The 13,761-nt window shown below is 38.5% G+C and overlaps 1 protein-coding gene across 5 annotated transcripts in view; it reads left to right on the top strand.

Annotated features, from left to right (window-relative positions):
- SERCA (ATPase sarcoplasmic/endoplasmic reticulum Ca2+ transporting SERCA) overlaps positions 1 to 13,761 on the top strand; it is a 35,548-nt gene that overhangs the window by 19,660 nt on the left and 2,127 nt on the right. For 4 of the 5 annotated variants that reach the window (XM_014349070.3, XM_014349072.2, XM_014349073.2 and 1 more), the window contains exons 3-12: positions 1,259 to 1,276; positions 4,117 to 4,199; positions 4,399 to 5,273; positions 5,355 to 6,360; positions 6,444 to 6,664; positions 6,732 to 6,867; positions 7,076 to 7,228; positions 7,302 to 7,435; positions 7,529 to 7,646; positions 7,845 to 10,272. In XM_014349070.3, the coding sequence (XP_014204556.2) occupies positions 1,259 to 1,276; positions 4,117 to 4,199; positions 4,399 to 5,273; positions 5,355 to 6,360; positions 6,444 to 6,664; positions 6,732 to 6,867; positions 7,076 to 7,228; positions 7,302 to 7,435; positions 7,529 to 7,646; positions 7,845 to 8,045 (2,945 nt within the window). In that variant the 3' untranslated portion in view covers positions 8,046 to 10,272. Of the gene's footprint in view, positions 1 to 1,258; positions 1,277 to 4,116; positions 4,200 to 4,398; positions 5,274 to 5,354; positions 6,361 to 6,443; positions 6,665 to 6,731; positions 6,868 to 7,075; positions 7,229 to 7,301; positions 7,436 to 7,528; positions 7,647 to 7,844; positions 10,273 to 13,761 lie in introns of those variants that run through there. The other variant, XM_089592936.1, reaches the window with a different exon arrangement.

The following is a 13,761-nucleotide window of genomic DNA, read 5'->3' as shown; positions in this document are numbered from 1 at the left end:
AGCTGATGCACGTTCATTCGAACTTATCTATAAAAATAAAATAAAAAATTGCCCGAAACTTAAAAATAATAGTGTACGTTTGATGCATTAAAAGACCTTTTTTTACTTTGATTGATGATCACTTCTTATCTCACTGTTTTACATCTGTAAAAGTATAGCAGTATAGAGCCGTGACGGTGTATTAGATTATTACGCACACGCATGCGAGAGAAAGAAAGATCAAAGTAAAAAATGATGTTACACTATACTGCATCTATAACCACCAATGTAGTAGCAAAATATAGTATCCAAAGGTCATATTAATAGTCGTGTACCTTGTGTTTCTTGATGTAAAAGTAAACGCTAATTTTTGTTCCTCGTAGCCTCATTTTATATAGTTACAATAACTTTTAATCGACCAGACCAGGCGTTTCTCTTTTCCATTATCGTCTCGTTATAATACGTGCGTGTATACACCTGTACGATTTGACTTTACGAACGAGAACTATCATGATTCTACATAAGCCACTGTCATTCGCATGCACGAAATCAACATCAATTTAAAAAAAATCTTTGGTAAAAAATTTTTCCATCAAAAATAATATTTTAAAAATAAAAAGTCAAAGTGCTTGTTAAAGTAGTTAGATTCTTTATTTCAGATGCTTAATAATAAACTGTAATATATAATGGAATGTATTGCGTTAACTTACCTGTCAGAAAAAAACTTTTCACTCAATATTGCATGGCGAATAGTCATGAATAAAAAATTTTTTTACAAAAAAAAAAAAAAAACAACAAAAAAAATTCACTTATTTAAGAAAAAATAATTTTCTCACAGAGTGTTTAGAGAAAAATTGAAATAAAATAAGTGTTCCCCAAGTCCAATTATGTTGGACAAAACTTAGAAGTGACTCGGTACCTGTACTGTCACTGCTCAGTCTGTAACTTTGAGACATTTGCCGCGTGTCTCGCAACAGAGGAGTACAGGGAATTACGTCGCAATACCTTTAGCAAATGAATTCGAAATCCATAGCATTTGTGTCGCAAGTTTGAATTGCGTGGATCCAAGGAGTAATTACAAATAAAAACCCTACCTTGCGCCTCGCAACAAATGACACAATTGCAAAATGTGGAAAAAAAAAAATAGCTAATCCTCAATAATCAGTGATAAACCAATTGTGCCTATAGTAATCCCCTTCATCACCCATTATATTGTTATATGCGTGTATGACCGACCAAAATATGTAACTAACGGCTCGTTTTTTTCTTTCTGTTACAGAACTGCCAGCCGAGGAGGGTGAGTACCTACATACAATATGCAAAGCTTTTTCTGTCGCGCCTCAACAACACTCCCCTTCAACGATGATGTGTATGTATGTATATATATGTGCATAACGTGTATCCAAATAATGCAATTATAGCGGTCGCACCGTGTCCGGTGGTGTATGGGTACACTGCACCTCATAAAGTTTGTTCAAAAAAAAGAAATAATAATAATAACAAATAAAAGTTTGGATCGATGAGGATAGGTATTGCGGATATGCAACGAAGAAAAACGAGGGAAGAAAAACATTTTTACAACGGCCGTTGGCTTTTTCTTTTCCATTTCATTGGTCTTGTTTTTCTTGCAAAAGTTGTCCGTGCGCGATGCTGTTTTGCTCGTTGAAATCTTTTTTTTTTTTTTTCTTTTTTCTCCGTTTACGCTGACACGCAAATATGGGTGCAGTCCAAATGTAGATCAGCAGAGCGGTGGCGTTGGTTTTTTTTTTTTTTTTTTAATCAATTTTTTCTTTTACTCGTGACGATCGTGTCAGGGGCATAAATAACGCGAGAAAAGACCACAACGAAGAATCGAATAATCTCCGATACGCACCGATTTTACGCGATCGCTCGCGACTATTGTACATGTAAATCAATAGTAATGTTATAAAAGCTGCAGATAAAACTCCCCCGTTTTTTAAATTATTTTTCAAGCTACCCCGAAAAGCTCAAGTCTTTGTTTCAATTTACCGATCATGCGAGCTCCAATTGCACGGTGTCACCGATTTTCCGTGACGGACCAAATAACCCGGTACAGCTCTCGTCCGCTGGGCCTTGTTGCCACCGCGCCTATGTAAGTGATGATTCGCGCGTGTGAACGCAATAGGTACACAACGGGCAAATGGAAAAAAAAATGATATATCGTGCGCTTGAGTAGTGGGTTACAGTGTGTCGCTTTCCTCACTGCACAACATGACGCGTACGGCTTCGTCGGCGACGCTTTATTTCAGTGCACTTTTCGCTCCGGTGATTTAGTTTTTTTCTTTTTTTTCTCCCGTAGTGCTCGTCAGAGACGTCAAAGTTGAAGCTGACGAGCTTGAGAGCACAATTTGTGCGTTTCTTTTTTTTCGTTTACTGTACAGTTACGGCTCAGCTTTTCGTAAGAGCTACAAGTATTTCAAAAGGAAACTCGAGCTCTTTCTTTCCAAGCTCGCGGCGATCTCATGCTCGGAGGAACAAAAAAAATATCCACCGTTGACGATTGTTTATTCGTCCCTCCGCGCGTTTACCCGAACGAACTTTCTGAAAACCAACACGGGGTGGGGGAAAAAAAAAGCATTCCCCTCGCGACAAAAAAAGGGGCAGCAGCGAGGCGTCGTTCAAACTCCAATCGATAATAGAAGCTTTGCACCCTTACGTATATATTTTTATACACACACACACAGCAATCCTCTCTCTCTCTTGTATGCACATGAAGAGCAAACGTTACACAGGAGAGCGTGTGCGGCGTCATTGGTGCTTATACATATATCGCGCCTCCGAAAAAGCTCGAACTGGGCCAACCAAACATCATCGGTGCCGCAATGCACGCGCGAGAGTTAAGAGGGCGAGCCGAACTCTATTATGTACATCCCCTGCGGTGGATATAACGCATAATATGATTTGTGATATCACCGCGGCTCGCCATCGGTTTCGTCTTCTGTGGGATACAGGGTTCGTTGTTCCACGTGGATGCACAAACATGTATGGGATGGTGCGAACAACCTCCACGTTGGATTACTCCCTCCCCTCCACTTTTCTTTTGTTGCAACGCGAGCTTTGATAGACACGAGGGGGAACGAAAATTCAAGTCACCTTCGTCTCTTTTGTGTTTTTCTTTCGTTGTATCGATTGTCGGAGACCATAGGAGATTAGACACGCAGGCCATTTGTTTCTCAACTCTGTCTCTCGTACATATAGGTACACGATACTCGAGGAGACAATAAGTGCGAAATGGAAAAAAAAAAAAACAAAGTTAATCATCGATGCCTGGCGGATCCTGTGTATTTATAAAAGCTCCTCTCTCTATGGAACACCTACACGCATATATATGGTACAGCCGCAAACTTGATTGGTCTATAAATAAGCTTCGCGCGGCTTTTGAACCGAAAGCTCCTCCTCTCGTGACCCGGTAACCATATATTTACCCAACGTATTATATCGGCTTGCGCGCAATATACTTGCGGGAGCGAGTTTCAGTTCATGAATTATGCACGTATACGTTGCCGAGTAGCAGTTCCGATATCCTCCAATGCCAAGCTCTCTCGGTCACGAGAGCTTCCCAATGGACCCTGCACTCGATTGACTCCATATATATACGAGAGCTTCTTTTGTTTCTTCTTCTGATTGCCGAGCAATTACTTATTCGCGCTGCTCGGGTGCGTTGATTCGATCGATTATTTGGCGAAGTGTGCATGCACACCAACGACGAAGGATCAAAGAAGATGATTATCGATCGGTTGGCGGTGTTTTGAGTGCTTTTGTTCAATTGCTGCTTAGCCGAAAGGATTGACAGATGTTACGTGTGACTTTCAACCGTTAGGAGTGTGAGGAAAAACCTGTTGAAATCGCCATTGTTTTTTTCGCCGTTATCTGTTAGTTTCAAGAATTGTTTTTTTTTTTTTTTTTTTTCAAAGTTTCGAAAATCGAAAAGATGTAAAGAAACGCCTGAATAACAATATGCACGTATATATACTAACACCTTTTTTTTTTCTTTTTTTTTTCCTCCACTGGCCACATTTTTTTTTTTGTTGATTATAAACAAAATATCAACGCTTGTGATGAATAAAAATCTTGGATCATTACTGATTTTCGTGATGTTGTATCTCTTTATTTCAGGAAAATCCATCTGGCAACTCGTACTGGAACAATTCGATGACCTCTTAGTTAAGATTCTTCTACTAGCAGCTATCATTTCTTTTGTGAGTACAATTTTTCTTTCAATTAATAATGTTTACCTGTAAATTTTAATGTTAGGGCGTGCAAATAAATTTTTTTTTCTCAATTACAAAGGAGCTTGTGAGAAAGAAAAAACATATAGTTGTCAAAAAATAATCATCAGTTGAAGGAAAAACAAAACAAAAAGCCCTAACTTTATCGTACGCCTTGTCTCTACCGTAGGTACTGGCCCTGTTTGAGGAGCACGAGGATGCGTTCACGGCGTTCGTCGAGCCCTTTGTCATCCTGCTGATCCTGATCGCCAATGCCGTGGTCGGTGTCTGGCAGGAGCGCAATGCCGAGTCGGCAATCGAGGCGCTCAAAGAGTACGAGCCCGAGATGGGCAAAGTGGTGCGAGGCGACAAATCGGGCGTCCAGCGGATCCGGGCCAAGGAAATCGTGCCCGGCGATGTGGTCGAGATCTCCGTCGGCGACAAGATACCCGCCGACATTCGTCTCATCAAGATCTTCTCGACCACCCTGAGAATCGACCAGTCGATCCTCACCGGCGAATCGGTCTCGGTGATCAAGCACACGGATCCCGTGCCAGATCCGCGCGCCGTCAACCAGGACAAGAAGAACATCCTCTTCTCAGGGACGAACGTGGCAGCGGGCAAGGCGCGCGGTGTCGTCATCGGCACCGGCCTCAACACCGCGATCGGCAAGATCCGTACCGAGATGTCCGAGACCGAGGAGATCAAGACGCCGCTCCAGCAGAAACTCGACGAGTTCGGTGAACAGCTCTCCAAAGTCATCTCGGTCATCTGCGTCGCCGTCTGGGCCATCAACATCGGCCACTTCAACGATCCCGCCCACGGTGGTTCCTGGATCAAGGGCGCCATCTACTACTTCAAGATCGCCGTTGCGCTCGCCGTCGCTGCCATTCCCGAGGGTCTGCCCGCCGTCATCACCACCTGTTTGGCCCTTGGCACGAGACGCATGGCCAAGAAGAACGCCATCGTCAGGTCGCTTCCGTCCGTCGAGACTCTCGGCTGCACCTCCGTCATTTGCTCCGACAAGACTGGCACCCTCACCACCAACCAGATGTCCGTCAGCCGGTAAGTCGACGTCTTCGTAGTATTACCGATTAATCTTGCATTGGATGTTTGTTAGTTGATCGAATTTTTCTTTGCTCCCAGAATGTTCGTGTTCGAGAGGATCGACGGCAATGACAGCGCGTTCCACGAATTCGAAATTACCGGTTCGACGTACGAGCCCATCGGTGAGGTGTTTCTGAAGGGCCAGAAGATCCGTGGTACCGATTACGAGACTCTCCACGAGCTCGGCACCATCTGCATCATGTGCAACGACTCGGCCATCGACTTCAACGAGTTCAAGCAGGCCTTCGAGAAGGTGGGTGAAGCCACCGAGACCGCCCTCATCGTCCTCGCCGAGAAAATCAACCCGTACGGCGTCAACAAGTCCGGCCTCGACCGTCGTGGCACAGCTATCGTCGTCCGACAGGACATAGAGACCAAATGGAAGAAGGAGTTCACGCTCGAGTTCTCGCGCGATCGTAAATCCATGTCCTCGTATTGCGTCCCGCTCAAGCCCACGAAACTCGGCACCGGACCTAAATTGTACGTCAAGGGCGCGCCCGAGGGTGTGCTCGACAGGTGCACACACGCCCGCGTTGGCTCGCAAAAGTTCCCTCTGACCTCTACCCTCAAGAATCGCATCCTTGATCTCACCCGTCAATACGGTACCGGCCGCGATACCCTCCGTTGCTTGGCCCTGGCCACGGCCGATCATCCCATGAAGCCCGATGACATGGATCTTGGAGACTCGACCAAATTCTACACCTACGAGAAGGACCTCACCTTCGTCGGTGTCGTCGGTATGTTGGACCCACCTCGTAAAGAGGTCTTCGATTCGATTGTCAGGTGCCGTGCCGCTGGCATCCGCGTCATCGTCATCACGGGTGACAACAAGGCCACCGCCGAGGCTATCTGCAGGCGAATCGGTGTCTTCGGCGAGGACGAGGACACGACCAACAAGTCCTACTCTGGTCGCGAATTCGACGACCTGTCCATCCCCGAGCAGAGAGCCGCTTGCGCGAGAGCCAGGCTCTTCTCCCGTGTAGAACCAGCGCACAAGTCCAAGATCGTTGAGTACCTGCAGAGCATGAACGAGATCTCTGCCATGGTAAGATTTTTTTTTTTTAATCTTTATTTTTTTCCATTCGTTTAAAAGTTTTCATGACACAATTGTTTCCCTACATTGATCAGACTGGTGACGGTGTTAACGACGCGCCAGCATTGAAGAAGGCCGAAATCGGTATTGCCATGGGATCTGGTACCGCCGTGGCTAAATCTGCGGCTGAGATGGTCTTGGCTGACGACAACTTCTCATCCATCGTATCTGCCGTCGAGGAGGGTCGCGCCATTTACAACAACATGAAACAATTCATCCGTTACCTCATTTCTTCCAACATTGGTGAAGTTGTGAGGTAAGGAAATTACTTTTTTTCCTTATTTTATCAAAGTCAAAATTCACAACAATCGTGTCATCCTCAGTATATTCTTGACTGCTGCCCTTGGTCTTCCGGAAGCCTTGATTCCTGTCCAGCTCTTGTGGGTTAATCTTGTCACGGACGGTCTTCCCGCTACGGCTCTTGGTTTCAATCCTCCCGACTTGGACATCATGCAGAAGGTGAGTTTCTTTGGATTATTTGTTAGCTTTTCAAACCACTTAGATATATATGCTTTGTTGAACATAAAGTCCTTCAAGCAAAAGTGATCAAAAGTCAAGTGAACCCACAGGTAACACGACTTAATTTATGTGGTGCGTGTGCATTAGAATTAAGAAATGAATATTTATTCTTTACGGTGAATAACCCATTGCGACTCTTACGTTTCAGCCTCCCCGTAAGGCAGACGAATCTCTTATTTCTGGATGGCTCTTCTTCCGTTACTTGGCTATTGGTGGATACGTCGGCGCCGCTACTGTTGGATCGGCTGCCTGGTGGTTCTTGTACAGCCCACACGGACCACAGATGAATTATTATCAACTGGTACACATATGATTTATTTTCCACGAAAACGTAAAACGAAATTTTACTTACTTTTTAATGCGTGATTTTTCAGACTCACCACTTGTCATGTATCGGTGGTGGCGAAGAATTCAAGGGTCTTGACTGCAAGATCTTCAGCGATCCTCATCCCATGACTATGGCTCTCTCTGTACTTGTCACTATTGAGATGTTGAACGCGATGAACAGGTTTTTTTTTTTTTTTTCACTCACCACGTCAAAAGATCACTGCACCTTCGATTACCTTTTTTAATGCCGAATTTTTCAAATCTTTCCCTTTAGTTTATCTGAGAATCAATCTCTGATCAGCATGCCGCCATGGTCGAACTTGTGGCTCATTGCCTCGATGGCACTTTCTTTCACACTCCACTTCGTCATTCTTCACGTCGATGTTCTTTCGGTAAGTAAAAAAAAAAAAGCTTTGCATGTGAACTGCGTGTTAAATAGCTGAGTTTGTAAAGCTTTTGTACTTAGTACTTAGAAACTTGAAAAATTTACAAGTCTACGCAGTCTTTCAACATTTTACAGTTAGGAGAAAATGTACAATGTTATGTAACGACATCATTACAATAATGTATCCATAAACTTTATTTTACAGACTGTATTCCAAGTGACTCCCTTGACCGGGGAAGAATGGGTTACAGTTATGAAGTTCTCGATTCCTGTAGTACTTCTCGACGAAACCTTGAAGTTCATTGCCAGAAAGATCACAGACGGTGAGAACCCAATTTACACCGTACACTGGATTGTTCTAATGTGGGCTGTGTTTTTCGGACTGTTAATTTACGGCCCCCTATAAATAATCCATTTTTTGGTGTAATGTTTAGCAAAAAAAAAAAAAAAAAACAAAAAAACAAAAAAAACAAAAACAAACAAATACAAAAAAAACGAAAGATGCCTTTCTTACACGGAAGCCAAGCTCACCGCCTTGGACTTGCAATTGCATTTAACTAAAAACGAAAAAGAGCAAAAATTAATAATTAAGCATAACTTTTCCTCCACGAGGGAAAAATTGTGACATAAATTAACGAAACAAACAAAAAGTGTGTCCAAGTGAGATTTTAATTACTTTGATTGTTGCGCATGGTGTTAGTCGGGCAACTAGAGAAAGCAGAAAATGCAAAAAAAAAAAGATGTTGATTTTTTGTTTTATAGTCAACCGTATTCTGCACCGCACTGTACTTCATACAAAACGTAGAAGGGAATTATCACTGTATCATGACAATTACAGTGACCTGCTTATGATGTTTTTTTTCTCTTTTCTTAGATTTTTTTTTAATTTTCTGGCGTAAAGGAACGCGAACTTACGATCACATTGTTTCGTACAAGTGCCTTTTTGATGTTGACATTCTTTTTGCAAGGCAATAATCTTGTTTTTTTTTTCTCCGAACGCCAAATTTTTTCCTTCCTTTCACTCGATTAACGCTATCTTTGTTTTTAATACCGCAAGCTTTGCTCTGTCTTACTTTTAAAACGCTAATTCTATTGCATACGTGTGGGCTTTGCACATATGAATCTTCGATCTTATTCGTCGATCGATCGACTCGGTGTGATCGTACGTAGTTTTTCATAAAATTGCAATTTTCCAAATTTGATTTGTATTTTAGAGACTACCGTTTGATCTCGTCATCGATGATAGAATAGGAGCGTGCGGTGATGGTCGTTTTTCAGACATACACGCGATCTTTAAAAAAAATTAAAGTATGCAATTTGCACCCGATTGCATAATAGCAACGTTCCGTAAAGGGTACACACATGTAATTGCAATACATAATTAACTTTAAAATATCGTGCAGTTGAATGCTTTAGAATTTATTCGCAGAAACGGTTCGATAGAAATAATTAATTTATATAATTCATCTTATACGAGTTTTAAGAAAACAAATGATTAGATTCTTTTTAAGTAATAATCAATTGTACATAATAACGTAGGGTTAATATACTGCTGTAAATTTAAGCTTAAAAGAAAAAAAAAATCTGTTTATCGCTCGTCGCGTAGAAAAAGAATTTGCATTGATCTCGTCATTAGTTTGTCGATTTGATGATAAAATCTCTAGTAAAATGAATCAAAAGTATAATGACGAATTTTTGTTGGTCAAATAGAATCAACTGCTTAGAGTTATTGATCGTTAGAACAACAGAATTTCGTTATTATAGTCGTTCGAGGTTGATTAGTAATTATATAATGAACGGGAAAAAAATGATGAGGCGCAACTCACGGATCAAATCAAAGCAAAAATTCGAAAATTTAATAAAAAATATTTAAAAACGAGTGAAATAGTCAACCTTCACGTAATACAGCTACTTATACAAAATCCACTCACCCTCGAATGCAGTCTCTTTGAAAGATGAACAATCGCAGTTTTCATATACTTTATGTGTCTTTGTAATTGTACCTATCTAAGTAATTATCGGTGTTCTTTGTTTGATATTTATTAAATTATCGAAAAAAAGTAACAGTGAAAACAAAAACTACACTCTCGCAAATACCTGCACATTAGCTGTAACTCCGCTTTTTGTAAATTATAAACCCTATTCCGCTGTATGTTTTCATATCACTGAATGTTGAGTTCTTTGGCTTAGAAATATTAATATGATGTATAATGGCTCGATATTTTGTGGAAATTATGTGTGGGATAGCTAAGAAACTTACTGCGCTGTATTTAAGACCTGATTGCGGCGTGTGTATTAGCATGCACCTTTCCTCTAATTTTTTTTTTTTTTTTTTTTTTTTTTTTTTTTTTTTGCAACAAACAACTGTATGTGTCCACATAAAATCCTGTGCACCAACCACTTGTGAAATATTTAATTCCTCTGATGCTTCTTGCATTAGATTTTTTTTTATCCTTATTTATATTGTACTTTTATAATTTTATAAGGTCAATTCACAGTATCACGCTTATTACATTATGTTAATAAATTTTTCCATGAAAAAAAATTAACATTGATTCTGTGTGATTAATGCAAACTATGGACAATGTAAATAATAATAAAAAAAAGTAACGTAATCGAAATTCAGCATAAAATCAGACGCTGGTGCTTGCTTTTTTTCACACTTACAAAGCACTTTATTAAAATCCTGCATATTTTTTTTCCATCCAAGCCTCATACTAGAACGGAAGGAGGTCTTGATTACATAAACTTGTCTTGGTTACAAACAAATCATTGTAACTGTGATGTACTTTATTTTTTTTTTCTCACTTTCCTCACTACAATACCATTATTTGCAAATAAGGCGACTTTTTTTTTTTTTTTTTTTTTTTTTTTTTTTTTTTTTTTTTTTTTTTTTTTTTTTTTTTTTTATGCGAGTCTCGAACAGCGAATTTACCGAGATGCTTTCAATGAGAGAGTCGACTGAGTACGAGAAGTGATACACTTTTAACGTAAGAATAACGAGGAAAGAGTAACAAAAGTAAAGTCAGATTCAATCAACTAAACTGTAAATTTTATATATAATTGACATTGAAAAGTCTGCAATTCAGACGACTTGATTAAGTTGGATGATAGGTTCAAGTATAACCGCAGACACGAGTACCATATACATCATATGCACATACTTTATAAGAGAACTGTCATTGTGTTTGTTAAATGTGATAATAATAATTATTTACATGAGAAAGAAAAATGAATATATGTACATCTATGAGCTTTTGTTCTGATTTTATTAAACAAACAAAATATTTACTAAACAAACTAAACAACCGTTTGGTTGATGATGATGATGATGACGAAGCGTTTAGTTGAATGAATCCTCGTTCAAAGAAAAAGAAACGAAAAACACACGAACTAGATACCAAGTGTAGAGAATACAACGGCGCCATATAAGTATGTTCACTGACGATTGCAAATTCGCCATCGGTATCCTCTTTTGTCACTGTTCTTAAAATGTAAGTACTGGATTTTGGTTTGTGGCGTGTGAGTGTGTGCGTGTGCGTGTGTTTGTTGATACAATTAATACAATCCCTCCATCACTACCATTCTATATTAAACAAAACAACAAAACTGACTGTAACGTGTTGTTGAATTGTGTTTTTTTTTTGTGTTTGTATATTTGTAATCTGATGATATGATGTGATGCTTGTGACAAGTGTATTGGGACACGTGAAGTAACCGCAAGACAGGCCATCGACGAGCTAAACGAGATGAATAATGAAAGAAAAAAAAATTAAACAAAGGATTTAATAGTCGAAAAACGAAGTTATTAGGGTGTAGGAATAAATAAGTAAATAAGTAGACGGATGAAAAAGAAAATACGAGTTAGTCGTGTGCGAACGGGACGGGTATCTCTTTTCCGCGGGATGATGCACTAAACTCATAGATAAATAAATACGATTAATATATTAATAAGTAACAAAGAATTACTTGACGAGAAAAGGAAGAAAAAAAAAAAAACAGGGCGCGTACACGTGGAAATATCGTGCTGATGCGACACGAATTTCGGTATGTCCAGAACTTGAGGGCAAACTGTAGATCATCCTTCTTTTCGCTGATGATTTAACGAGTACATTTTTTTTTTTTATTCTAAGTGAGCACGAGTTTTCAAGCTGTGCATTTCAAAGTTACAGAATTTTACAGTAATTATAGACAAATCAGAAGAAATACAACGTTAACGTACTTTTGTAGTTTTCAACTGGTTCGCGTTGAACAAAATGATGAAACTTTGTTACGTTATGAATCGAGTATCATATATTAAGTATAGGTACTTGTAGATTCTCGTACTATTGTACATTTAAAAAAAAAACGTAGTCAAATACAAGTGACAAAAAAAAAATTTTTAGTCATCGTACTTTATAAACATACAATACATAACATATATATATGTGACTGGCAAATATTACTTATACGTATAAAGATTATACATAAGGTACATATCTACACGTTATTAACTTACATCATTTTTTTTAAATATCCAAACAAAATAAAAAAGTAATATTTCAAAAAAAATTTACATCATTATCGTAATACAAGATTAATGAATTTAAAAACTATATTATCAAACAATCATTTATTGTATATAAATATACATAGTAACTCTTTTATCTAAAAAAAAAAAAAAAAAATAGTCCAATTCAGTATATAAATCTAAAAAGTACAAATAATATACATCAAATTTGAAAAAAGTTTATTAATGACAGATAAAAAAAACGATACCTAATAATGCTAGTTCCAAAACAAAATAATAATAATAATAATAATAATGATTTTAAATAATCAGTTTTAAAGTCCTGGACTGCGTAAACGCGCGTTCGCGTATTAAAAAATCATGTCATGCCGATCGCGCGAAAAACAAGATTGACGATACCGATCGATTGTCGTAATACCTAAAATTAAATGTAATTAACGCTGCAGAGCAACGATCATTTATTTTAATCGCGTTCCATTTTTACGATAAATATGTTGTATCATCGAGTGTATAGGTCGCGCATGAAGCGTCCGGCAGGAGGCGCAAATCGGTATGAAAAGTATCAACTAAGTCGAAGGGTAAACGATCATAGATAGCTTAAAAAATAAAAAAAATTATTTTACAAGAGCATTATTAACTATTACTACGTATAAATATATAAATCGGTGTGATTTTTTTAAATTTGGTGGGAAAGGAAGTAATAGGGTGCCGGTGGATCGGCTTTTAGTATATAATACGTTTTTTTTTTTACGTTGCATATTATAACAAGTCATGAGCAAATGATGAAATGAAATTACCCATATTACTTGTTGTAATGATACAAAATGTGAAAGCTATATATATATATATATATATATATATATATATACATGAGAAAAAAGAAGGGAGAGCTCGTGTATCTCATGTGTGTACTAATGCCGGTTATTTTTTATTTTTAACGTTTTTCCTTTCGTGTGCGATCGGCCTACACTAATAGCAGATAATTATAGTTATCGACAAAAAATTGTCAAGTTACTAATAGAAATCTCATGTCAAAGTTGCTGGAGCTGGGCATTTGATTTTTTTTTTTTTTTACCTATACGTTTTTCGTGTGATTTTTGAAATCCTCAATCGTTTGTTGAAATTAAGATGACAACTTCCTGCGAGTGCCCAGTTCGAACGTAAATTTGATAATAGATTTTGCCGAGGCAAGTGCGTGCGTGCGTGTTTTTTTCCCCTTTGTTTGTGTGTTTCTTCATTGCATACTCGTTCCCTCGATTTCCGGAGTCACCACGTCTGGTATTTTTTATCGTGGCTGTCCGTTAATTATTGTTAAATATATATATTATGTAAAAAATTAAAAAAAAAATAAATAAATAAAGAAAAAAAACGGAATGATGAACTTTACGTTACGACCATGTCATAGTATAAAGTAAAAGGAATAAAACAATTAAGGATGAGAGCTCGCAACGATTCGCTTCGATCGAGCGATTTTTACTGTTCGTAATAATCCGTAATTTTATTATAAATAATATTATTATCAACTGCCGATATCTTGTGTAGATACATACATACATATGTATAATTATATTTATCGAGACATTACGAGATGATGCATATATGTACTGGACAG

Source organism: Copidosoma floridanum, unplaced genomic scaffold (assembly GCF_036245765.1).
Source record: "Copidosoma floridanum isolate Cflo_tuat_1 unplaced genomic scaffold, Cflo_Japanese_pri ptg000019l, whole genome shotgun sequence".
NCBI classification, from domain to species: Eukaryota; Metazoa; Arthropoda; class Insecta; order Hymenoptera; family Encyrtidae; genus Copidosoma; species Copidosoma floridanum.
This window is presented reverse-complemented; position numbering and strand designations above follow the sequence as displayed.